The 24,471-nt window shown below is 41.7% G+C and overlaps 1 protein-coding gene across 1 annotated transcript in view; it reads right to left on the bottom strand.

The window, feature by feature from the left end:
• The window catches only part of PDE6C (phosphodiesterase 6C), a 263,370-nt gene that overhangs the window by 144,865 nt on the left and 94,034 nt on the right, over positions 1-24,471 (bottom strand). Inside the window, exons 2-12 of the mRNA XM_063962080.1 lie at positions 18,929-19,081; positions 18,747-18,836; positions 15,883-16,023; positions 13,620-13,694; positions 11,500-11,564; positions 11,327-11,393; positions 10,236-10,283; positions 9,626-9,775; positions 7,470-7,613; positions 7,314-7,383; positions 5,815-5,957 (exon numbers count right to left, since the gene is read on the bottom strand). Coding sequence (XP_063818150.1) covers positions 5,815-5,957; positions 7,314-7,383; positions 7,470-7,613; positions 9,626-9,775; positions 10,236-10,283; positions 11,327-11,393; positions 11,500-11,564; positions 13,620-13,694; positions 15,883-16,023; positions 18,747-18,836; positions 18,929-19,081 — 1,146 coding nt within the window. The remainder of the gene's footprint in view (positions 1-5,814; positions 5,958-7,313; positions 7,384-7,469; positions 7,614-9,625; positions 9,776-10,235; positions 10,284-11,326; positions 11,394-11,499; positions 11,565-13,619; positions 13,695-15,882; positions 16,024-18,746; positions 18,837-18,928; positions 19,082-24,471) is intronic.

Genomic DNA, 24,471 nt, shown 5'->3' with positions numbered 1-24,471 from the left:
GCATCCTTCCTAGTGACCTGGTATGCAGCATCCATCCTAGTGACGTGACATGCAGCATCCTTCCTAGTGACCTGGTATGCAGCATCCTTCCTAGTGACCTGGCATGCAGCATACTTCTTAGTGTCCTGGCATCCTTCCTAGTGACCTGGCATGCAGCATCCTTCCTAGTGACCTGGTATGCAGCATCCATCCTAGTGACCTGGCATGCTGCATCCTTCCTAGTGACCTGGCATGCAGCATACTTCTTAGTGTCCTGGCATCCTTCCTAGTGACCTGGCATGCTGCATCCTTCCTAGTGACCTGGCATGCTGCATCCTTCCTAGTGACCTGGCATGCTGCATTCTTCCTAGTGACCTGGCATGCAGCATCCTTCCTAGTGACCTGGCATGCAGCATCCTTCCTAGTGACCTGGCATGCAGCATACTTCTTAGTGTCCTGGCATCCTTCCTAGTGACCTGGCATGCTGCATCCTTCCTAGTGACCTGGCATGCTGCATCCTTCCTAGTGACCTGGCATGCTGCATCCTTCCTAGTGACCTGGCATGCTGCATCCTTCCTAGTGACCTGGCATGCTGCATCCTTCCTAGTGACCTGGCATGCTGCATCCTTCCTAGTGACCTGGCATGCTGCATCCTTCCTAGTGACCTGGCATGCAGCATACTTCTTAGTGTCCTGGCATCCTTCCTAGTGACCTGGCATGCGGCATCCTTCCTAGTGACCTGGCATGCTGCATCCTTCCTAGTGACCTGGCATGCTGCATTCTCATACTGTAGTATTAGTTCAGTTCACAAAACAGTTGCCTCCATTTTATGTAACAGATCCACTTTAATAAGGGACTTTTACTGAGAAGATAAAATAATGTGACGTGTTTTTGTTTTGGTTTTATATTTTTATATATAATGAACTGTCTCCACCTAAAACCACCTTAAATAGTGGTCCACTGCTCATGGTCTACAGGCAAGTGCTGTGTACTCATCTCCCCAGGATACAATTTGCCAGCCAGCCTTAGCCCACACCCACCTGCCATGTCAGCTACTCCCTCTGCATCAAGAATTCTCTCCATTGTATTGGTAACCCAAACCATTCTGCATATACTTTGTCTACTAATACATTACACAACCATACATGGCAAGAGTTGGCGAAATAACCTACAGTAGAAGCCATTCACACGGGAGTAGTATGCAAGGTTCACCACACTTAGGTTGACAGTGTCTAGGTCGACCACTATTGGTCGACAGTAAGTGGGTCGACATGGTTTCTAGGTTGACAGGGACTCTAGGTCGACATATACTAGGTCGACATGACAGAAGGTCGACATGAGTTTTTGCACTTTTTTGGGTGTCGTCTTCTTCGTACAGTTACCGGGATCCCCAATTAGTGCACTGTGTCCCCTCGCATGGCTCGCTTCACCCACGTGGATCGAAAAGTATGAAAAAGTCCAAAAAAAAGAAGTGAAAACCTCATGTCACCTTTTGTCATGTCGACCTAGAATATGTTGACCTAGGGTCCCTGTCGACTTAGAAACCATGTCGACCTACTTACTGTCAACCAATAGTGGTCAACCTAGACAGTGTCGACCTAAGTGTGGTCGACCTAGATACCGGATACCCTTTCACACTAGCATAAACACATTACATCTGTAAAATGGGTGGTCTTCAGTATGCCGACTGACGGGATCCCGGCGCACAGTATACCGGCGCCGGGATCCCGACAGCCAGCATACTGACACTTATTCTCCCTCGTGGGGTCCACGACCCCCCTGGAGGGAGAATAAAATAGCGTGGCGAGCGCAGCGAGCCCGCAAGGGGCTCATTTGCGCTTGCCACACTGACGGTAAGCCGGCAGTCGGGCTCCCGGCGCCGGTATGCTGGTCGCCGGGAGCCCGACCGCCGGCATATCGTAGTGAACCCCTGTAAAATATATGGACTGTAAAATGATGCATTATTTATAATGGTAACCATTCCTACTAATCATCTGACAATGAAATGCCATAAAACACGTGCGTTTATAGCAACAGTCCTTGGAAAGTAGGATTTTGACACTTGCCTTTGCACTAACCCATTCACAGGCTCATCACCGGCAGTCTTTATATAACAGTTTACCCTGATACTGAAATAACAGCTCAGTACGTATAATAGATTTGGAGTACATTAAACGAGTGTACATTAAGAAATGCTTAATCCAACAATTAATTTCACCAGTAATATATTTGTATAGGTCTGATGACCCCAGCAGGTCACTGGTGTGTGCAGTGAAATAACCAATCTGTAATCCAAACATAGGAAACTGTGGGGCTATACCAGAGCCGGCCATAGGCATAGGCAAACTAGGCAATTGCCTAGGGCATTTGATATGCCTAGGGGCATCATCAGCTTCTGCTGATTAAAATGATATGCGGCATGCCTATATTCTGTGTGTGGCATTTCATATGCAGATACAGCCACAGTCTCACACAGTATATAGGCATGCTGCATATCATTTTAATCAGCAGAAGCTGCTTGTGCATCCTAGCCACATAGCAATGCAAATAAGATGCATTTTCATAAAAAAGGTGCCCGACATTAGCATTGAGGCAAGATTTATGAGGACACATCTATATCCAAGCACAGGCAGAGGTCACAGTGTTAGTGGCAGTGTGAGTGCTGTGTGCATGTGAGTGGGTTGGTTGTGCAGTAGTGTTCACAATATGTGTAAGGAGCATTATGTGTGTCATGTAAAATGCATTAATAATGTGCAACATATGTGTAAGAGGCACTATGTGTGTCATTATGTGTATAAGGGCATTAATAATGTGCGGCATATGTGTAACAGGGTACTACTGTATGTGTGTCATTATGTGTATATAGGGGCACTAATAATGTGCAGCAAATGTGTAGGGGGCACTATGTGTGTCATTATGTGTATAAGGGCATTAATACTGTGCGGCATATGTGTAAGGGACAGTATGTGTAAAAGGGCAATAAAAGTTGTCATAATGTGAAAGGCGCATTATGTTTATAAGGACATTAATGTGTCTCATATGTGTAAGGGGCATTACTGTGTGGAATTATGTGTATAAATGCATTACTAATGTGCGGCATTATGTGTATAAGGTGCTCTACTATGTGGCGTTGCAGATATAAAGGGCAGTACTGTGTTGTCTAATGTGAATAAAGAGCAATAGGGTGTGGTGTAATGTGAATAAGGAGCAATTCAGTGTGATGTAATGTGAATAAGGGGCTCTACTGTGAGGAGTAACGTTTATAAGGTAAAGTGATACTACTGTAGGATGTAATATGAATTATGGACACTATTGCATGATCAAATGTGAATAAAGTTGCAGTACTGTGTGGCGTAATTGGAATTGGGGTTTCTATTGTGTGGCCATGCCCCTTGCCAGCAAAAACACTCCCCTGTTTGGACTGTGCGCCAAATGTGCGAACTGTTCCTATTTAAAATATAGGGGGCACAAACACCAAAATAAGGACTGCTATGGGTGAGGGGTGATGGTGCTGGGAAAGAGGTGCAAGGTCAGTGGCGGAACCAGCGGTGGTGCTAGGGGGCATCAGCCAAAATCTTGCCTAGGGCATCATATTGGTTAGGGCCGGCTCTGGGCTATACTGAGTCGGACAGCAAAGGGTGAGTTTTTGCATACAGTGCCTGCGCATTTTTGTATTTCTCCATCCTATTCCTGTTTGAGTTGTACAGAACTTGGACGCATCTTTCTTTCTTTCTGTAAAATTGGGTGTTTCGAGGCGGCAAATGGGTGGCAAAAATGCAGGCACATGGAACCCCCCTGTTTTGTGGGTGTGCCATGTGAGTGTAATGGAAAGCCTGTTTATAATAGATCTCTAGTAGCTAGCATGTTGCTTGTGCAAGTCATAATACTAATGATGACTCTTGCGGTGATTGGCATTAAATCAATGGGCCTTATTCAGATGTGGTTGGCGTTGCTATTGCTGCTGCTGACATAGAAGCATCAGCGACAGCAGTAATGTAGTAATGCAGATGGGGGCGTCACACCTCATGCTGGATTACTGATCCAAACTGCATCCTAGGACGCAGTATCGGATCATTTCCAACACCATCGGCCAGCTGCGTGACCCATGGGGGCCACCGCAGGAGCTACCATGAGACCAAGTAATCTCCATCTTCTGAAGGAGATCCAGTCCTTGTCCCTCCCCCGCAATGGCAGCGCCCCCTCCCCACCCTCCAAACGGAAGCAGACTGTCAATCACTGACAGCCTGCTTCTGTCCTGCATCCTGTGACGTAGGACCCATTCGCGCATGGGTTCTGAGCATGTGCAAAGTACCGAAACATCTGTACTTTACGGCGCAGGATGGGTTTCTGAATCAGGCCCAATGAGTGGCACAGGTTTCACTGCCACAGGCCCAAACCCTCGCATTAGCTTAATGGATTCTGGCATTAGCATAAGGTACGGTAGTAAATCAGGCTTCTGCCGCTGCTCACAGCTACAGTCATGCTGCATTTGACTGTTTTCAGGAGAACAAGAAGTGTTTCCAGTTTCCAGCAGGGTTCTTCAGCTGCTACATTTGCCCATTTAGAGGCCTTATTTGTGAGGTTCCCATTTAATAGCATATGCTACGCCGACATGAGAAACAGACTTCAAGTAACATAGTAACATAGTAACATAGTATCTGAGGTTGAAAAAAGACAATTGTCCATCGAGTTCAACCTATTTGTGGTGTCCTATGCATGATGATTTGACGAAAATTTCTGACTGATGCTGCTGTCAGCCGTTGCATTTTATCCCTATTTATAGTAACTATAATGCATGACTATGCACCATACCCCTGGATATCCTTTTCCAATAGGAATTTATCCAACCCATTCTTAAAGGTGTTGACAGATTCCGCCATTACAACTCCCTCGGGCAGGGAATTCCAAACACGTATTGTCCTTACCGTGAAAAAGCCTTTACGCCGTATTGTGCGGAATCTCCTCTCCTCTAACCTGAGCGAGTGTCCACGAGTCCTCTGTGTTGATCTAACCAAAAACAGGTCCCGCGCAAGCTCTGTGTATTGTCCCCTTATATATTTGTAGATGTTGATCATATCCCCTCTTAGTCTCCGCTTTTCCAATGTAAACATGCCTAGTCTTTCAAGCCTTCCCTTGTATTCCATCGTCTCCATGCCCTTAATTAGTTTGGTCGCCCTCCTCTGTACCTTTTCAAGCTCCAGGATATCCTTTTTGTAGTACGGTGCCCAGAACTGTACACAGTATTCAAGGTGTGGCCTCACTAGTGATTTATATAACGGGAGTATAATACTCTCGTCCCTAGCATCAATACCCCGTTTTATGCATGCTAATATCTTATTAGCCTTCTTTGCTGCAGTCCTACTTTGGATACTACTTCTTAGCTTGCTATCTATGAGGACACCTAAGTCCTTTTCCAGTACAGAATCCCCTAATTTTACCCCATTTAGTAGGTAGGTGTAATTTTTGTTCTTGTTACCACAGTGCATTACCTTACACTTGTCTGTGTTGAAGCGCATTCTCCATTTGGCTGCCCATGCTTCTAATTTAACTAAGTCGTTCTGAAGAGACTCGGCATCCTCCTCTGTATTTATAGCCTTACACAATTTGGTATCATCTGCAAAAATTGACACCACGCTCTCTAGACCTTCTGTTTGGTCGTTAATGAAAATATTGAACAATAGCGGTCCTAATACTGAGCCTTGCGGCACACCACTTAGCACTTCAGTCCAAGTTGAAAAAGATCCATTAACCAAGTAATTCAGTTATTTTTTTGTGACTGGGGTTGGACAAAAATAAACAGGGCAAGCCAACTTAGGTCTGGAGATGACTGCTTACCTCTGCAGGCACCTTAAATTTCTCCACAACTTTTAGTTCCACAAACAGTCTTATCCCACTTTTTATGAGCTCGTGTTCGGACACTGGCAGGTCACTGAAGTGGAATTCATAGAGTTCCAGTGCCGCTGGGTCTGGCAGCTCCTCTGCCTGTTCAAAGGAAGATAAACATTTCTGAGCATATGGATCTTGTTAGTCGGATCTACAACTCAGCTCCTAATGTATTGATTTGATTTTCAAAGGTTCCTCTTAATCCTTACTACTTATAATTGCCATTTGACAAAACTATTAAAAAAACAACAAAAAGGCAGAATAAATGCATTAAATAGAGGGTTATATACCCAAATTGTAATAATAGAATATGTTATGTCTATTTCAAAAATCTGTAGTTCTCTATCATAGCAATTCAGCATCCTGAAGACTACATGTACACACAAAAAGAAATTATCTGCAATGTTAAGTCATACATTCAAGTTACAGGAGATATGTACAGTATATGCTAGTTTGGAGGAGAGAAGTGAAAGGGGAGACATGATAGAAACTTTCAAATATACCAAGGGTTTTAACAAAGTTCAGGAGAGAAACATTCTTCAAAGGAAGAGAAGTATTAGAATTCGAGGACATACACTGAGACTGGAGGGGGGGAGGTTCAGGGGAAATGTAAGTAAAAATTACTTCACAGAAAGGATAGTGGATAAGTGGAATAGCCTCCCATCAGAGGTGGTAGAGGCTAAGACTGTAGAGCAATTTAAACATGCTTGGGATAGGCATATGAATATCCTTACAAAGAATTAAGGTTCAAAAAGGGTTGAGATTACCTAAAAGATAAAAAAAAGGGGGCAGACTAGATGGGCCAAGTGGTTCTTATCTGCCGTCAAATTCTTTATTTCTATGTTTCTATGCTATTTATATATCAATGACTACAATGGAGGGGATTTATCAAAGCATGTAGAAAGAAAATGTGGAGAGAGATTCAATCAGCTTCTGTCATTTTTCAAACACAGCCTGTAACACGAGTTAAGGGCCGTATTCACGGGCAGATCAAGGGGGAGATGTGTGCTGAGCGAACCGCTCAGCACACATCTCTCCCCCCGCTCAGCACAGCGCGATGTGTGCTGAGCGTGTGGGGGGAGCGGGGGGGGGGCTCATTTCACCCAGCGGGGGTGAAGTGAGCAACCTGCTAGATTGGGCCAATCTAGCACCAGCGATAGCAATGCGCCCATAGCAACCAAAGTTGCCCATAGCAACCAAAGAACCGTCATTTTATAGACTGCGCTAGATAAATGACAGATAGAAGCTAATCGGTTACAACTCCATTTGATTTCCCTCCAAGGCTTGGTTCATCTGATGACTGGACATGCCCAAAAATTACAAATTTTAATCCCATTAATTGGCCCAATTTGTTCATATTGCTGCAGATATGATTAGCAATGACCAAATACACTTTCATTATAGTAACAAAGATAAGGATCAGTGGGTCTAGTGATCTCCTACAGAAATACTTGCCAATATCTTCACTAGTTCTTTCTCTTCACAATCTTCTACATTTCTTTTTAACTTTTCTTTGGTTTTCTAAAAAGGAAAATAAAATTTTGGTTACAATAATGCCCTTCAGTTGTGTTCTAGTGAAGAATATACAGTAACTTGAAGACACTTACTAAGATACTCTGAAGTTCTAGAGGGGTACATTTCAACTGGTACATCAGCATCTCTTGGGCAATGTCTTTCCTATTCTCCAGTTTATTCATTTTCTCATAGGTATCAGTGTTCAGAACAGACCACCCAAGGAACTGTGTCAGGGCCTGAAACAGGACACAGTCACCATCAAGCAGTGCTAATGCAAGACAAAGTCTTCACAGTGTTCTAAGGAACAGTACATTGACATTATGTCGACATTAAAAATGTCAACACCATAACATCTACATGATCGAAATGACAACCTCCAGTCTGTCAACATTCAACCAGTCAATGACTAGTCGATAACATAATGTCAGTATTGTGAATGTCGACAGCTAGAATGTTGACACAAGGCTACAATTAGGGTTAAGGTTAGATTAGGGTTATAGTGTGGCTGTAATGGGGTATAGGATAGAGTTAGGTTAAGGCTATGATTAGAGTTAGGGAAGAGATAAGGTTAGGGTTAAGGTAGAGTTAGGATTAGGTTGTGATTAGGGCTAAGGCAGAATTAGGGTAAGGCTGTGATTAGGGATAAAACAGAGTTAGGGTTAGACTCTGATTAGGGTTAGGATAGAGTTATGGATAGGCTGGGATTAGGGTTAGGGTAAAGTTAGGGTTAGGCTGTGGTTAGGGTAGAGTTAGGGTTAGTCTGTGATTAGGTTTAGGGTAGATTTAGGGTTAGTTTGTGGTTAGGGATAGGGCAGAGTCAGGGTAAGTCGGTGATTAGGGATAGGGTAAAGTTAGGCCTAGGCTGTGATTCGGGTGAGGATAGATTTAGGTTTATGCTGTGATTAGGATTAGGGTAGTGTTCAGTTTAGGCTGTGATTGGGACTACGGCAGAGTTATGGTTAGGCTGTGGTTAGAGTTAGGGTTACTCTGTGATTAGGGTTAGGTTAGCGTTAAGGTTAGGCAGTGTGGTTGGGTCCCAGTCCCGAGTCAGCTCCCCCTGTTCTCCCCACATGGTTGATGGTGGCCGCAACACTGAAGGTGCTAACCCCTATGCTGTGGAACCATGTTTTAATAGATTTACCAATGCAAGGTGCCATTTTGAATCAGAAATGGCCACTGCAAGTCACATCATCGCCACGTCTCCAGGCGCTGGCTCATATTAGTCAGTGCAAGATGCGGGAAGGCAGTTCAACAGTGGAGAGAGAGCATGGGGGATCTCTTGAAGAAAAAATAATCCAGAAGCGAAAAAGAAGATTGAGGAGATCCCGCACTAATGAGTCCTTTTACAAAAAAGTTTAAGCAGGCAGCCACTAGCCAACTGAAGTTCAAAGAACTGACGCCCACTAGAAGTGGGATCAGTGAGGATGTCAGAAGCCCTGGTGCAACATTGGCCATGGCTTACACAGACCACTGCTCACTGGGTGAAGACTACAGGAAGCCCGGAAGTGGTGGGAGTGTTCCCATCTCTGATGAAGACCAAGCGGTGTGCATGGGTTAACCCGGCTTGGTTCAGCCAAAGACTACAGGACTGCTAAGTCTACTTTTGTACCTTCCAAGTCCATCAGGATTTGGGCACCAAGCCCTTGGGTACATTCAGGCATTAGGACTATGGTACTATAGGTGGGCACTAAGCTCAGGTGCATAAAGGGCAGTAAGGTCCTTGACTGTCACCTGGAGCATCATTGAAAGCCTGAGGTGAGAGTGAGTGCACTACAGAAGGCCACCCCTCACAGAGGCATAGGTAGGGACTAAAATAACTAACTTGGAAGATAAATTGGTCCAGGCACCAAAATAGCTGAATACGCTAGTTGAGGTCAGGGCCTGCAGAAAATATGATCATCAAAGTTATGAGCCAAGATTGAGATTGTAGTAGAGTGGTCAAGGCCAATAGCTAATGATCAGAACTAGAATCCTATGCAATGAGTGCTGAGAAGGGGAGCTTCTGAATTGCAGTGAAGTATGATATCACAATTCTGAGTCAAATACAATTACATACTATACAAGCTTATGATGTCATTGCATACTGATGTCAAGTGCACCTGAAACCCAATACTTAGTAAAGATGTAACTGTGTTGAGCTAAATATTTTGGATGGATGAAAGGAAACTGTCCCTGGAAAACCAAGACAAACTGGAGTCTTTTAAATAAAAACATTAACTATATTTATATTTTTAATACATTTACTTACTTCTGTGATTTGCTCATCATGTTCATCAAAGGGTTTTCCATCTTTTCTATTGTAAAATGTAGCCACACCAACAATCTCTTCCTTCTTGTTTACAATTGGCAGAGAAAGCACATTTTTGATAGACCATCCCGTCTCATCCACTGGCCCTTTCTAGAAACAGTAAGCAAAGAGTTGATGCACTACTGAGCAACAAACATATTCTCCAGAGAGGTACAAATCAAGAAACGTAGAATATGTGATCAATTCCTAACATAACATACTAGCAAACAATTATATTATGGGGTATTCAACTAGTAAGAAATTAAATTACTTCTCATGTTGCAGTTTGCTGGAGGTGAAAAATGTACGTCTGCAAAAATTAAGTTGTACTAAAAATGATCTATATAATAATTCTATTGGGGGGTGGGATGCATTGGGGGGGGGTGAGGTAGAGCAGGGCTGGAAAGATTGGAAAGAATTGGAGAGAGCGGGGTGGCTCGGGGATGGGGGGAGGTGTAGTTGTTACTGAGGTGACCCAGCATATGCTGGGTGCTTTTCCTAATAAATAAATAAAAAAAGAAGGACAATTAGTGGATATATGAAAATCTAAATAAGTAAAAGTGTACTTCACCTGAAATTTGAAGAAGTCATCTGCTGGTGCATTCATCATGTTACAAATCTGAAGTGTGAAGGAAAATATGTAAATTACAGACAGATATTACATGTTAAATATGCTTTACATGAACATATTGAGTTGCTACTTTGGCAATTGGGCTGAACAACCAGATCAAACGGAGCCACATACAGTACTGTGAGCCAAGAGGAGCACAAATTGCAATTATGTGCCAGTTCATCAGCAATTTCATCAGATTGGTTGAGAGACAATTGATTATTTAAAAATTGTAATTTATTTAATGCAGTGCATTAGGTTTGTATGTAACATTACTTATACTTCAGAAACAGGTACGGTACAACTGTAGATATAATTTGCCTGTTGTCAGGTAATGCCATTAGGCTAGCTGAAGTCCTTCCCATGTTATTGTGCTTTTCCAAGACAACTATTTTAATGCCTCTAGATACTAGGCACTTATAATGGACTGTGTCTAATTGGTATTTACAACCAGAGCGAAACAATGCATCCACAGGCTCCATAGTAAAACTTAGGTAGGTACCTGGCAATGCCATTGTAGCTTTCTTCATTACTAACATTAACTGTTAGCTTTGGCCATAAAGTGAAGACCAATCTGTGTACATTGGGATATAAACAATGGCAGAACCCCCATAGGTGCACCTCTGGTCCCCTTAGCACCACACACACAATTTAAGAATATTTTAAGGTAAACAGAAACCTAATTCCACTGTGTCTACCTCACAACACTTTAAAAGCCAAAACTGAAACAAAAGTAGCTTCCGTACCAATCAACATAGACTCCACCCTTGATCCATTGAGACCCACCCAGATAAAACCAAACACACTCATATTTCATAGAAGCCACACCCTCTTTCCTGACATGCAACACACACAGTGTCTACTGGTAGAGAAACGTAATGCATACAATATAAAGGAATGGTGCAGTGTTTTCTTGTAGTGTTCAAACAACAGACTGATAAACAAAGCATCTAATTACTCAGAAGATAAAATCACACTACGCCCATGCAGTTTGAAAATAAATATATGTTTGTGTCCCTTTAAAATGAAAAACAAAGGAAAAGGCAACTTACAAATCCGTTCTCAGCAACGTACGATGGCAGCCCGCTGACAAGAGACCAGTGATCCTCAGGTGGCGTCCTTTAATTGCAGAACATAATACAAGTTACCCTGCAGGTCTGATATGTTAAAGCAATGACTATCACTTTATCACTATATTACAATCGCTAATGTAATATTCTCTTACGGGATAACTTTAATCTCTTCTTTTCCATGCAAAAGATAATCAATAATCTTGTAAAAATTAACTTCCTGAGCAAGAAAGAAAAACAATTGTGAATGTATACTCATGGCAATCAATGTAAATGAAAGAAGTAAAACTTACTGTATTTTCAAAACCCATGCGTGTGCTTAATATGTAAATATAGAACATATATGTCACAACAATATTATTAATCTGATATCTCAAAATGTGAAAACAACTGCAATTTCAATCATTATTCTCAAGGCCTGACTAATCATATATAGTATAGTGTTGCAGAGAAATCAATTAATGGTCCTGAGCAAAAAAACAAGTAGCTTTGTATCTGGAACCCAACCCTGTTGCAGCACAAGGGGTACAAATACAATTATTATTATTTTTTGCATGCAGGGTAAATACTAGATGCTTTTACATGTACTGTAGCCCACAAATACTGGGCAGCTTCATATTAACACGCCCCTTTCAAATATAAATCTCTCTGCACATTATATCAAAATACAGGTTGAGTATCCCATATCCAAATATTCCGAAATACGGAATATTCCGAAATACGGACTTTTTTGAGTGAAAGTGAGATAGTGAAACCTTTGTTTTTTGATGGCTCGATGTACACAAACTTTGTTTAATACACAAAGTTATTAAAAATATTGTATTAAATGACCCCCAGGCTGTGTGTATAAGGTGTATATTAAACATAAATGAATTGTGTGAATGTACACACGCTTTGTTTAATGCACAAAGTTATAAAAAATATTGTCTAAAATGACCTTCAGGCTGTGTGTATAAGGTGTATATGTAACATAAATGAATTGTGTGAATGTACACACGCTTTGTTTAATGCACGAAGTTATAAAAAATATTGTCTAAAATGACCTTCAGGCTGTGTGTATAAGGTGTATATGTAACATAAAAGCATTCTGTGCTTATATTTAGGTCCCATCACCATGATATCTCCTTATGGTTTGCAATTATTCCAAAATACGGAAAAATCCGATATCCAAAATACCTCTGGTCCCAAGCATTTTGGATAAGGGATACTCAACCTGTATATCATAAATCAAAATACAGTATATCCAGTGTACAGGTTACTTTACAGTATATAGCCTGGCTTTCTTTCTGCATGCAGTTTCCTCATTCATTAGAATAATACAATCTTTCAGCCTTTCCACCCGTTATACAGTAAATAAAATGACTGCCAAGCTGAAGTCTATTTTCAGAGAATCAAGAAAGAAAAGAATTATATAATTTACAAAAACAGCAAAATACTTCGTCATGGCATTGGCAACTTTACAAATGCATGTAATGTAGGGGTGTTCCTAATCACTGTTCCATCTAAGAAAAATATAAATTATAAACACACTGGGCCAAATGTAATAGAGTGAAAGTTTCAGAAAGTGAGAGATTTGGTAAGGTTTTTCAGTCTTTTTTAAAGTGGCAATCATTTACACTGCAAAACCAGGCTGATCTTCTTGTAAATGGTTGCCACTTTAAAAAAAAAACTGCAAAACCTTACCAAGTCTCTCACTTTTTGAAACTCTCACTCTATTACATTTGGACCACTGTGTTGTTAATTATATAATGCAATAACATTATCTGACAGCAACGTATGACAGCAATACAGACTTTTGAAGCAAATGAAATAAATAAATAAACTCTTTCCATTTTGCTGTCTGAGATAATGGGCACAGATTGCCTTGTTATAGAACAGACCCTGCCAACATCTCCCTCCTCACAGAGACAAATAGTCCTACTTTGCAAGTGAAGTGCACTTTTTTTTAAAGCACAGCATTCATGTGTAAATGTGTGTGACTGATAGTGCATATTAAATCAGAAGTAATTTGTTTAAATACCCTTACATTTATCTCCTTTGTACAGTGGAATATCTGTCATTTTGTTGCTCAGTGATGTCACTAGCTCCAAGTGAATTGGCTGTATAGGCTATATTCTCAGAAATATTGATTTAGACCAAAACAAAATGGCTGCCTCCACTTTACATTGACCATAAGTATGTTTAAAGAAAGTCACAAGCAGGAAGCATTCGTTAATAGTGTTTTCTGAATGTTGAGTAGAAAAATATGCATTTATCAAACAAAGGCCTTACAAACCCTTCCATCGGGGGTCTTTGGTCCTTTATAAGGTGGTACTTCTCCTAGTTTAATTGGCCATTCTTCATAGAACTCCTACACAGCCAGAAGAACATGTAAAAATGAGACGTACAAGAATAAGACAAGAATAACAAGAAAACAATAAGAATAAGGCATTTATGAAGGTTTCGTATTGACAGAAAACTTTATGGTCCTTATCAGGGGTAGATGTATCCATTCTGCTGTAAATGAAATGTTGCCACTCTCATCCTTTACACATAATACCGTAAACATTTATATTCATGTAATACATTGTAAACACATATTTACATTTCATTTTTATCATTATTAAATACACCTCCAGTTTGAAAAAATTTATGTTTTTAAAAATTATATATATTTTTTAGTTACATTTTGTAGATACCTTAATATAAATCTGTACATGCGTACTTAGGGGTAAATTTACTAAGGTGGGAGTTTTTTTTAGAACTGTTGGTGTTGCCCATAGCAACCATTTAGATTCTACTTAACATTTACCTAGCTGCTTCTAGAAGATAATAGATAGAATCTGAATAGTTGCTATGGGCAACATCACCAGTTCTAAAAAACTCCCATATAGCGCTAATGTTTGCATTTTTTGTTAGATACTTTAACATTCTCTTACAGTATATGTAAAAAAATAAATTATTTAAAAGCTAAGTGGGATGTAATTCTTGAGCACATAAGAAATAATCAACATAGAGAAATTGTGAATTTGGGGCTGACATTGCGTGTAAATTACATTTTTACTAATTTACAATGGTGCCAGAAACAGTTGTAGATAAGAACTTTGTGTCACCCACAGGTGCATTTGACACCACAATATCCCAACACCAGCTCAACGTCAATACTCTGTGATATTCTCATTATATGCTGCAGATTAGTTGCAAGTTCAGACACGCTTCACACTCAGGAGTTGGATGAGCAGAAATAATCTGTGCTGCTGATTGGCTGTAGTTTCATCTATCTCTACCCACTTTGGACTTTCCCATAGCAACAATCAGATTCTAGCTATTATTTCATAGATAAGTGTAGCTAGAAGGCAATTGGTTGGTATGGGTAATTGCTCCACTTTTCCTGTTTAGAAGATTTGAAACTTCTCCCGCTTTATCTCCCGTGCACTTATGGCCAGTGCTACCATTAGGTGATCTCAGGAGGTTGCCTGGAGCAGCAACATTTTGTATTAGCCTGAACAACTAAGGGCTATATTTATCAAAGAATATTTGCAAGATATCCCAAATATTAAGAATCACCTATATGTATAAACTGGATGTAGTCAGGTGACCACCAGTCGGGATCACGGCGGTCAGCATACTGACTACGGGAATCTGGCTGCCAGGATGCCGGCAGGGTGCCCAGGACTATTCCCACTCCCGGGTGTCCATGACACCCACAGAGTGGGAATAGAACCTGTGGCAAGCCACCGTGCCCTCAGCGTGTCAAGCGCAGTGAGCCTACAAAGGGCTTTGTTGCGCTCGTCCCCCTGTCGGCATCCTGGTGGCCAGGATCTAGGCATCGATATGCTGACCACTGGGATCCCAACCACCAGTCACCCAACCCGTATAGACACTGGGGACCCTGGCAGATATCAGATATTGGCTTTCAACAGCAAAAGCAACCCCCATAAGTTTCAATGAGGGCTGTTAAAATACAGAATTTACAAAGCATTCCAGAGCCTGGCCTGGTAGCTGACAGTGTTAGCAATATCCCTAGCATTTCCTCGCACCACATACAGGTGTGCATGAAAACTAACGATAGGCAAACATTGCAGGATATCGGCAACACATTGCTTCTAATTGAATTTGCTCCTTAGTGTCCCAGAACCACTGCATCCCCATAGATTTGAATTAAACCCTCCCTCTCCTTTTCTTATAGGCTGATTAGGGGGAGTGTTTGTGTGTGTTTAATTGTCTAAATAAATTCAAGTGTGCCCTGCACACGTCTTACAATCCATACTGATGCTGCCATCCATACTCTTCCACAGTTAGGCTGGGAGAGTGACGCTTGGCTTTTAGGAACACTATCAGTAATGGTATGATGGGGGAGGGCATAGTCCAAAACGGAAGGGTGCCAGGGACCCTTCCACCTGCCCTATGTACACCCTTGTTGTAGCCAGCTTTAAGAATCATTCTCAGCAGAGTAAAACATTTTTGTTATCACCCTATCTCTGCTCTGTGTGGTCGGACCATTTTTAATCATGTTTTGCAAGACATGTAAAAATATTAATGTATGTGGAGCCAGTCACCTTTTCCTTCGTCATGTCCAGCAATGCAACTGAGTAGCGCTCGCAGTTCAAGTATATCCTGACAGTGTATAGAGCTTTGTGGAATTGCCGCTCAATGTCCGTCAGTTCCTCAAACACCTTGTTGGCGCTCCAAAGCAAGATCTGTGCAGAGCGAACAAAGTTACTGCTTCCAACAAGACAAAACAAACTGTTATCATAGTAAACTCATATTCAAACAAATGTTTTATTATTTATAATCACAGTTGTGTCTTCTGCTCTTGTGCAGTTTACACGTTACCAAGATCATTTCCAAGTTTTGGGCGGACATCCCCTGGGAAATTTTGGCCCATGCTGACCAGGTTGGGGATGTTCTCATAGTGGAACTTCACCCTGTGGGTCTCTTTGTTACTGTGGGTCCAAATCAGCTTAAGGTAGCCTAGTATTGGTTGTTGTTCTTGTGCAGAAGACCCCACGTTGTTTGCCCTCAACATTATTCATAACCAGTCCCGAATATGAGCACTTGGATCAATTTTGGTTTATGGAGGGTGGGGCTGTTCTGTATTTTTTTTGTTTTATTATTTTACTCACCAGCCATCATCACCATCACCAGTATGATTATGAAGTTGAGATAAACGTAACTCAAAATACTGCGATAAGAACATATTTTAAGCGTACGTTCTGGTTGCAAAATTGCATTCAACTGTACATATATAAATAGGTCCAAATGCACAACACCAATGATCTCTATCTCTTATTTCCAAATTCTGTTTAATACATTAAAATTTTAATTAAATATGTCAGTATATCTTTGCAGTTGTCAGTACAGATGTGTTCTCATGTACCTATCCTTTTTGCACCAAGTCTCCTGTGTTTCAGAACTTTTCACTGAAATTTATATCTTAATTCGCTAACAGTGTACCTAGGGGCTCATTTCATTAGTGGTGCTCCATCCAATCAGATCCCAACTGTCATTTTTCAAACACCTGACAGTTACAGTTGACAGTTGGGAGCTGATTGGCTGGAGCACCATTTATCATACTAAACAAGTTTTAAAACTTGTTGCGTATGATTCAACTTGTTGATAAATCGGCCCCTTAGGGGTCTGTTTACTAAGCCTTGGATAGAGATAAAGTCACTGGAGATAAAGTACCAGCCAATCAGCTCCTAACTGCTATGCCACAGGTTGTGTTTGAAAAATGACAGTTAGGAGCCGATTGGCTGGTACTTTATCACCAGCGACTTTATCTCCATCCAAGGCTTAGTAAATAGACCCCTAAGTGTCTGATTTAGTGATGTATGCCAATGCATTTGCAGCTACGTCTTTGTACATAGCAACTGTGCGAAAATATGTAAATGTCACAGCTGCCTGGATTTGTATTTAGATGCCCACTGGCGGCTTTGCAAATTCCAATGGCTGGGTACAAAGACGTAATCAGGCTTAGGGATAGGCTACAATTAAGGTTAGGCTGCAGTTAGAGTTAGTGTTAGGCTGCAATTAGGGTTAGGGTTAGGCTGCAATCAGGGTTAGGCTGCAATTAGTAATAGGGTAGAAATGGGGTTAGTGTTAGGCTGCAATTAGAGTTAGGGATAGGCTATAATTAGAATTAGGCTACAATTAGGTTTAGGGATAAGCTCCAATTAGAGTTAGGCTGCAATTATGGGTAGGGTTAGGCTACAATTAGGGTTAGGTATAGGCTACAAATGGGGTTAGTGTTAGGCTGCAAATTGGGTTAGGGATAGGCTACAAATGGGGGAAAGTGTTAGGTTGCAATTAGGGTTAGGGTTAGGCTGCAATTAGAGTTAGCGTTAGACTGCAATTAGGGTTAGGCTGCAATTAGGGTTAAAGTTAATTTTAAGCTAAAATAGTACTGTAGGCATTCTGAAAATGTTATTTAAGTGTCAGCATTGTGGGTGTTGACTTGTAATCTGTCAACATGTTGGACATATAGAGATGCTGAATGCCGACATATCATACTCAACCCACTATCTTAGTATTTTATTTTTAGTCTATTTATAAATTATTGGAATTAAATAATAACATAGGTAAGGGGTTAAAAACTACTCCAAGTGGGTGGTTTAATTTAAAAAAATGTAGGAAGACAGGATATGCAAAATGGAAAATATGGATCAACAATAGAACCCTGGAGGGCATTTACAAAGGGCAAAATATACCATGGACAAGTGAGATAACTGAAATAGTATAAAGGTATGGAGAAGCCATATTTTTGAGGCTTTGCGGTATGGAAAATGACCATTTCCACTCAGAAAAAAGATTTCAGTTTTGCACCAGCTCGAGCGAGTGATCTTCTGGTCTTGTCCTTTGCATATGCAAAGTTTAATAACAACAACAGACAGTCCCAATGTTCCCTCAAGCTATGATCATTCATATCCATATATGAGCCTAAATGCATCTTAATTAAGTCATGTTTTAGTAGCATACTTGTTTCCTCACCCGGAATGTCCAGGAAGCTTCTACAAATCATATGACACTCCCGGCTGCCAGAAGTGGGTACGTTTCCCAGCGCTGCCTGCCACTTGGTTGGTTGAAGTGGGCGGTACAGGGGGCTGATGATGCAATTCAGCAAGTATGTTAAAAGAATGAGTACAGTAAAATGTTGATTTAATGGAATAGGTGGTGCTAATGTGGCGGTAGGTCGAATTTTTATGTGGATTGATTCCAGCCACTCCACATGCCTAAATTACCAAGAGCGCTGAACTGTTGCAAAAACCCAGATGGTTTGCAGTACGCATGGAATGCTCAAAGTCTCCCTGACAGTCACACAACCTGTATCAAACAATCGCTCTCTATCCAATGCACAGCTCTGATAGGCTTCTTCATTACTTAGCTCCAAAGCATGAACACTTAATTGGAATCAATCTGTTACCTGGCTTTTCCTGGCTTCAACGCCATGGAGGTAGGACACATGGAAGTGTTTAAGAACAATGGATATGAAATTTAGATATTTTGTGAAGACCTGCAAAACATGATAAAAAAAAAACCATGTATTACATTTGTATGTAATAGGTAAATGTTGTGCTGCACTTGTAAGAAATAACATTATGTTACCTCTTCATCCTCCTTTGAAAAAGCTGGTGCATTCTGTTTGTTAAGGGCCATTATAACAGCTAGAACCTCCGTTCCATGTATAATAGGTGTAGCCAACATATTGTTTGTAGTAAACCCGGTCTGCTTGTCTGCAAAGTCTGAGAAATGTGTGTTCTGCACAGAAAAAGACAATGTGATTCCACTTAATATACACAAACTGTAATAGCAGACTACTGACTTCCAAAAATTTGCTGCTAAAAAAATTGCTGCTTTATATCTCACAGCTACTGTAAATCACCAAAATCCAGACACCAGTCGCAACTAGCAAGTCATTTTATGTGTCCCAAAGGTGTCAGTAATGTGTTGCCATCCACTGTAATAGCTTCACTGAGATACAGAGCTGTACAGGAATACTCTCATCTTGAGTAGAACTGTGGGGGAGATGTAAGAAGAGATGGCAACTGTCAAATACATTACAGGTTGAGTATCCCTTATCCAAAATGCTTGGGACCAGAGGTATTTTGGATATCGGATTTTTCCGTATTTTGGAATAATTGCATACCATAATGATATATCATGGCGATGGGACCTAAATCTAAGCACAGAATGCATTTATGTTTTATATACACCTTATACACACAGCCTGAAGGTAATTTTAGCCAATATTTTTTATAACTTTCTGCATTAAACAAAGTGTATCTACATTCACACAATTAATTTTTGTTTCATATACACCTTATACACACAGCCTGAAGGTCATTTAATACAGTATTTTTAATAACTGTGTGTATTAAACAAAGTTTGTGTACATTGAGCCTTTAAAAAAATAAAAGTTTCACTATCTCACTCTCACTCAAAAAGTCCGTATTTCGGAATATTCCGTATTTCGGATATTTGGATATGGGATACTCAACCTGTATAACCAGCGCTATTTGGCTGTGCTGCATAGCCAACCAGAAGATATTATTAACGATGTCATGTTGCTGAATGCAGCAATGTATGTTAGATTGTGCCATTGTACCACTGCATTGGGCAGAATGTAAGAATTCCACAATATGTCGGCCCTTTGGCCGGCATATCGGATGGGAACACATCACTCTGATGTGTACCTGACCTTACAACGAGCCTCGACATGTATGTATTACATACCGATATGTGTGCTAACTTGTAGCGGCATCCCAAGAGGTCTGGCTACACACAAGAGATCTCACATTGGTTGCAGGAGCTGACCAGGAGGTAAGATACATTGCATCAGTAGTAGGCTGATGTGCTGTGACTCGGCAGGGATCACTGGAGGTGGGAGTTTTCCAGTGGTGCAAGTGGGCGGGTACGGGTGGGTACGGCGTACCCGTAAGAATTTAGCCGTGGGTACGCCGTACCCACACCGACGGGCCGCCGCTCCTCTTCCTTCCCTCCCTCCCCCACGCCGCACCGCCGCACACGCCTCTGATGTGAGGGCAGGAGAGTGCAGCCTGCGCCTCTCGTTCCCCTCAGTCTCCGGTGGGTGTTTCAGTTTACTTCAGCGCCGATCCGTGAGCCAATCAGAGCTCGCACCCGCGAGCTCTGATTGGCTCACGGATCGGCGCTGAATTAAACTGAGACACCCGCCGAAGACTGAGGGGAACGAGAGGCGCAGGCTGCACTCTCCTTCCCTCACATGACAGACAGGAGGACAGCGACGGCAGCGGTGAGTAGGGGAGGGGGGCATGTTATACCTGGCACTGGGGGGGCATGTATACCTGGCACTGGGGGCATATCTGGCACAGGGGGGCATATATACCTGGCACTGGGGGCATATCTGGCACAGGGGGGCATATATACCTGGCACTGGGGGATATCTGGCACAGGGGGGCATGTATACCTGGCACTGGGGGCATATCTGGCACAGGGGGGCATGTATACCTGGCACTGGGGGCATATCTGGCACAGGGGGGCATATATACCTGGCACTGGGGGCATATCTGGCACAGGGGGGCATGTATACCTGGCACTGGGGGCATATCTGGCACAGGGAGGCATATATACCTGGCACTGGGGGATATCTGGCACAGGGGGGCATGTATACCTGGCACTGGGGGATATCTGGCACTGGGGGGGCATGTTATACCTGGCACTGGGGGATATCTGGCACTGGGGGGGCATGTTATACCTGGCACTGGGGGATATCTGGCACTGGGGGGGCATGTATACCTGGCACTGGGGGATATCTGGCACTGGGGGGGCATGTATACCTGGCACTGGGGGATATCTGGCACTGGGGGGGCATGTATACCTGGCACTGGGGGATATCTGGCACTGGGGGCATATCTAGCACAGGGGGGCATATATACCTGGCACTGGGGGATATCTGGCACAGGGGGGCATGTATACCTGGCACTGGAGGATATCTGGCACTGGGGGCATATCTGGCACTGTAGGGGCATTTCTGTATCTGGCACGGGGGGCAATGTATATCTGACACAGTGGGGGCATTTGTGTATCTAGCACTGTGGGGCAATGTGTATCTGACACTGTGAGGCAATGTATGGCACTCTGGGGGCATTTCTGTATCTGGCACTGTGGGGCAATGTGTATCTGGCACTGTGGGGCAATGTGCATCTGGCACTGTGGGGCAATGTGCATCTGGCACTGTGGGGCAATGTGTATCTGGCACTCTGGGGACATTTGTGTATCTGGCACTGTGGGGCAATGTGTATCTGGCACTGTGGGGCAATGTGTATCTGGCACTCTGGGGACATTTGTGTATCTGGCACTGTGGGGCAATGTGCATCTGGCACTGTGGGGCAATGTGTATCTGGCACTGTGAGGCAATGTGTATCTGACACTCTGGGGACATTTGTGTATCTGGCACTCTGGGGACATTTGTGTATCTGGCACTGTGGGGCAATGTGTATCTGGCACTGTGGGGTTATATGTATCTGGCACTGTGGGGCAATGTATATCTAGCACTGTGGTGCAACGTGTATCTGACACTATTGGGGTCATACGTGTATCTGCCCCTCCCCCATATGTGTACCACGCCCCCATTTTCATTGGCCACGCCCCATGTGGCATTTGGCCACACCCATTTTTTTGCACGCGCGCCTTCGGCGCGCGCACACAGTACCCGTAACACATTTTTTCTACTTGCACCACTGGAGTTTTCACTCCCCCACTCCAGCAGCTGAGATGTTAACACATCTCGTTGGTACTGCTTCCCCTTGATCTACATAATGAAACTGACTGCAGAGAAAAATGGTGTCATCAAGTTGTCACGCTGGACATTCTCTTGGAGTTTAAAAAGGTTGAAGGTGTTTGTGGATGGGATTTTTTACGCAGGACATGTCTGAATCATGGACTGGAAATTGTTTGACTTATTATGGGCAAGTGGAAATATACATACTGTACATATGAGAAGTGGTTGATCTCTATCCTGAGAGCTGCGCTAGGTTACTATCTGTATTGTTGTGTCTACATACTGTATGAAGGTGTTTGTGAGGACCACCTTGATAACCTCTAGTTACACTCATTACTGAGGGTTTTACAATTTTTACTGTGCAGTCTTAGTCATGCCAGTCAATGATTAAAACTGTATATATCACATACAGCATAAAAAGATTCTTTTCTTATCCAAACTGAAAATAGATCTCATAGATCTACAATCAAATATTGATGCTTTCAACAAATGTCAGGCTTCACTATTATTTTGGGAAAACTTTGGCCTTACCTGCTGTATCTGTCCAGATGTAACACATTGGACTGGAGCAACCATTTTTCACATTTAGGGGGGCAACTGAGGCAGTTAGAGTACATACCTGGGCATCATCCTACCAAGGTCAACACATAGTAACAAAACTTCCAATGTAAACAAACTCCCAATAACATAACAGCAACAAATCTCAAAACAAGGTCATTTTATCTTTAATTCTATATGCAAACTTCATTAAAATGATAACCTTCACAAACAATACTGTCTTATTCAAATGTCACCTACAGTATTCTTCTGCTCAGAAAAGAGAAATGGGGGTAAAGGGGGAAGGGAATTTCTGTTGCACTGGAAAAAATAATACCTTACCTAAGCGGGTGGTATAAGGGAGCCCCTTTTTTTTAATAGAAATATAATTGTTTAATTCACAAGTGGGGGTGCAACCACAGATCGTATATGGTACAAGCACAAGCAGAAAGAAAAAAGACGATCTGTTAGGTGGTGCACTGGGTTTTAAAATTTAACTTTTATTTCCTGTCCTAAAACATGGTTGATCTATCATACTAGATCGAAAAACATTATGCGAAATATTACAAACATATATGTGAAAAGATTACGACAATGTGAGACGATACAGAGAAGAATAAATATGAAAAAGAATTAAAACAGCCTTGGTGTCTCTACTGTGTCTATTTGTTATATATTTATTGTATCCTTTTATTGGTAATTTATTAAATAATGATGCTGAATGTGTTACTGAGTTTGTTCAAAAGAATTGGAAACTATGTTTCTTGTTGAAGCCCAGCTCTGGTTCTTGGCAGTAAGCCAGATCACATTCTGAAACAATGTTTGCTACAGCACAGTAATATTTTTACTGATAGCGTCTTGGCTAAAAAGGAAAGCATGCATATGTTCTGCACTGTGATCTTTTAGTGTGCAACTCCTCCAATTTAAATACAGGTGCTGTTATCCTGCAGCAGTTATAGAGTATAATTCAATGCTGACAAATTGCTTGTGTCGGCCATAGTCTCTGCGGTTAAATAACCTTCATTTTCACTAGTTCTCTCCTGTGGCCCGCAAGGTGTCAGTTTATACTACTATTGCCTTATAGTGAACCTGGGGATATTAGCGCTTTTAATCCCCTGTCTACTAATGTAATATATGTACAAATTATGTATATAATCAAATAGACAGTATGTTGTTGGTTTATGCTGCGTATAACTGTAAATGCATGAATTTAGAGGATCCTTCTATATGCCATTAATACAGTAATAGTAATCAGGTGTGCTATAATATGAATCCGTGTTGGAATAGACAGATTTGTGGGGCTACCAGTAATGTTTCAATACATTGTAATTATAATTCATTACTTGCCCCCGTATCGGTCTATCTTAGAGTGTACTCACATTAGATTCTCTTACTATAATATAGAGAATTTATTTGCATCTATAATAGAGGCAAATCAATATGTTGGATAGGTGGTAAAAATGTAATTCAATGTTAGTCTCTTTCTAGAGTACACTAATTAGGGAAAGCATTTTATTATCATAGTGAGTGACTCTCAGAGTTTTCATTCTCCATAATTTTAATAATTCCGTCAAGAGAGCATCACTAATTAATATGTCCAAAATACCTCCACTCTATTAGTGCCCAGATATTATAAATATATAGTATATGATGATATAATACTATATGCGGCACCACTGTTTACAGATTCTATATGTGCAGGTGGTGTTTCTCCCTAATATAACTTCCACTAAGCATTTATAAATATTCTGGTTTCACTGCACTAAATTGCACCATGTGATCTACTGTTTTTAATATCGTGCTTTCTGCCTATGGTATGCAGTATTTCTGGCTGAGCACTAATAGTAAATAC

The sequence above is a fragment of the Pseudophryne corroboree genome, chromosome 3 (assembly GCF_028390025.1).
Source record: "Pseudophryne corroboree isolate aPseCor3 chromosome 3, aPseCor3.hap2, whole genome shotgun sequence".
Taxonomy (NCBI): domain Eukaryota; kingdom Metazoa; phylum Chordata; class Amphibia; order Anura; family Myobatrachidae; genus Pseudophryne; species Pseudophryne corroboree.
Note: the sequence above shows the minus strand (reverse complement) of the source record. Positions and strands in the feature narration are given on the sequence as shown.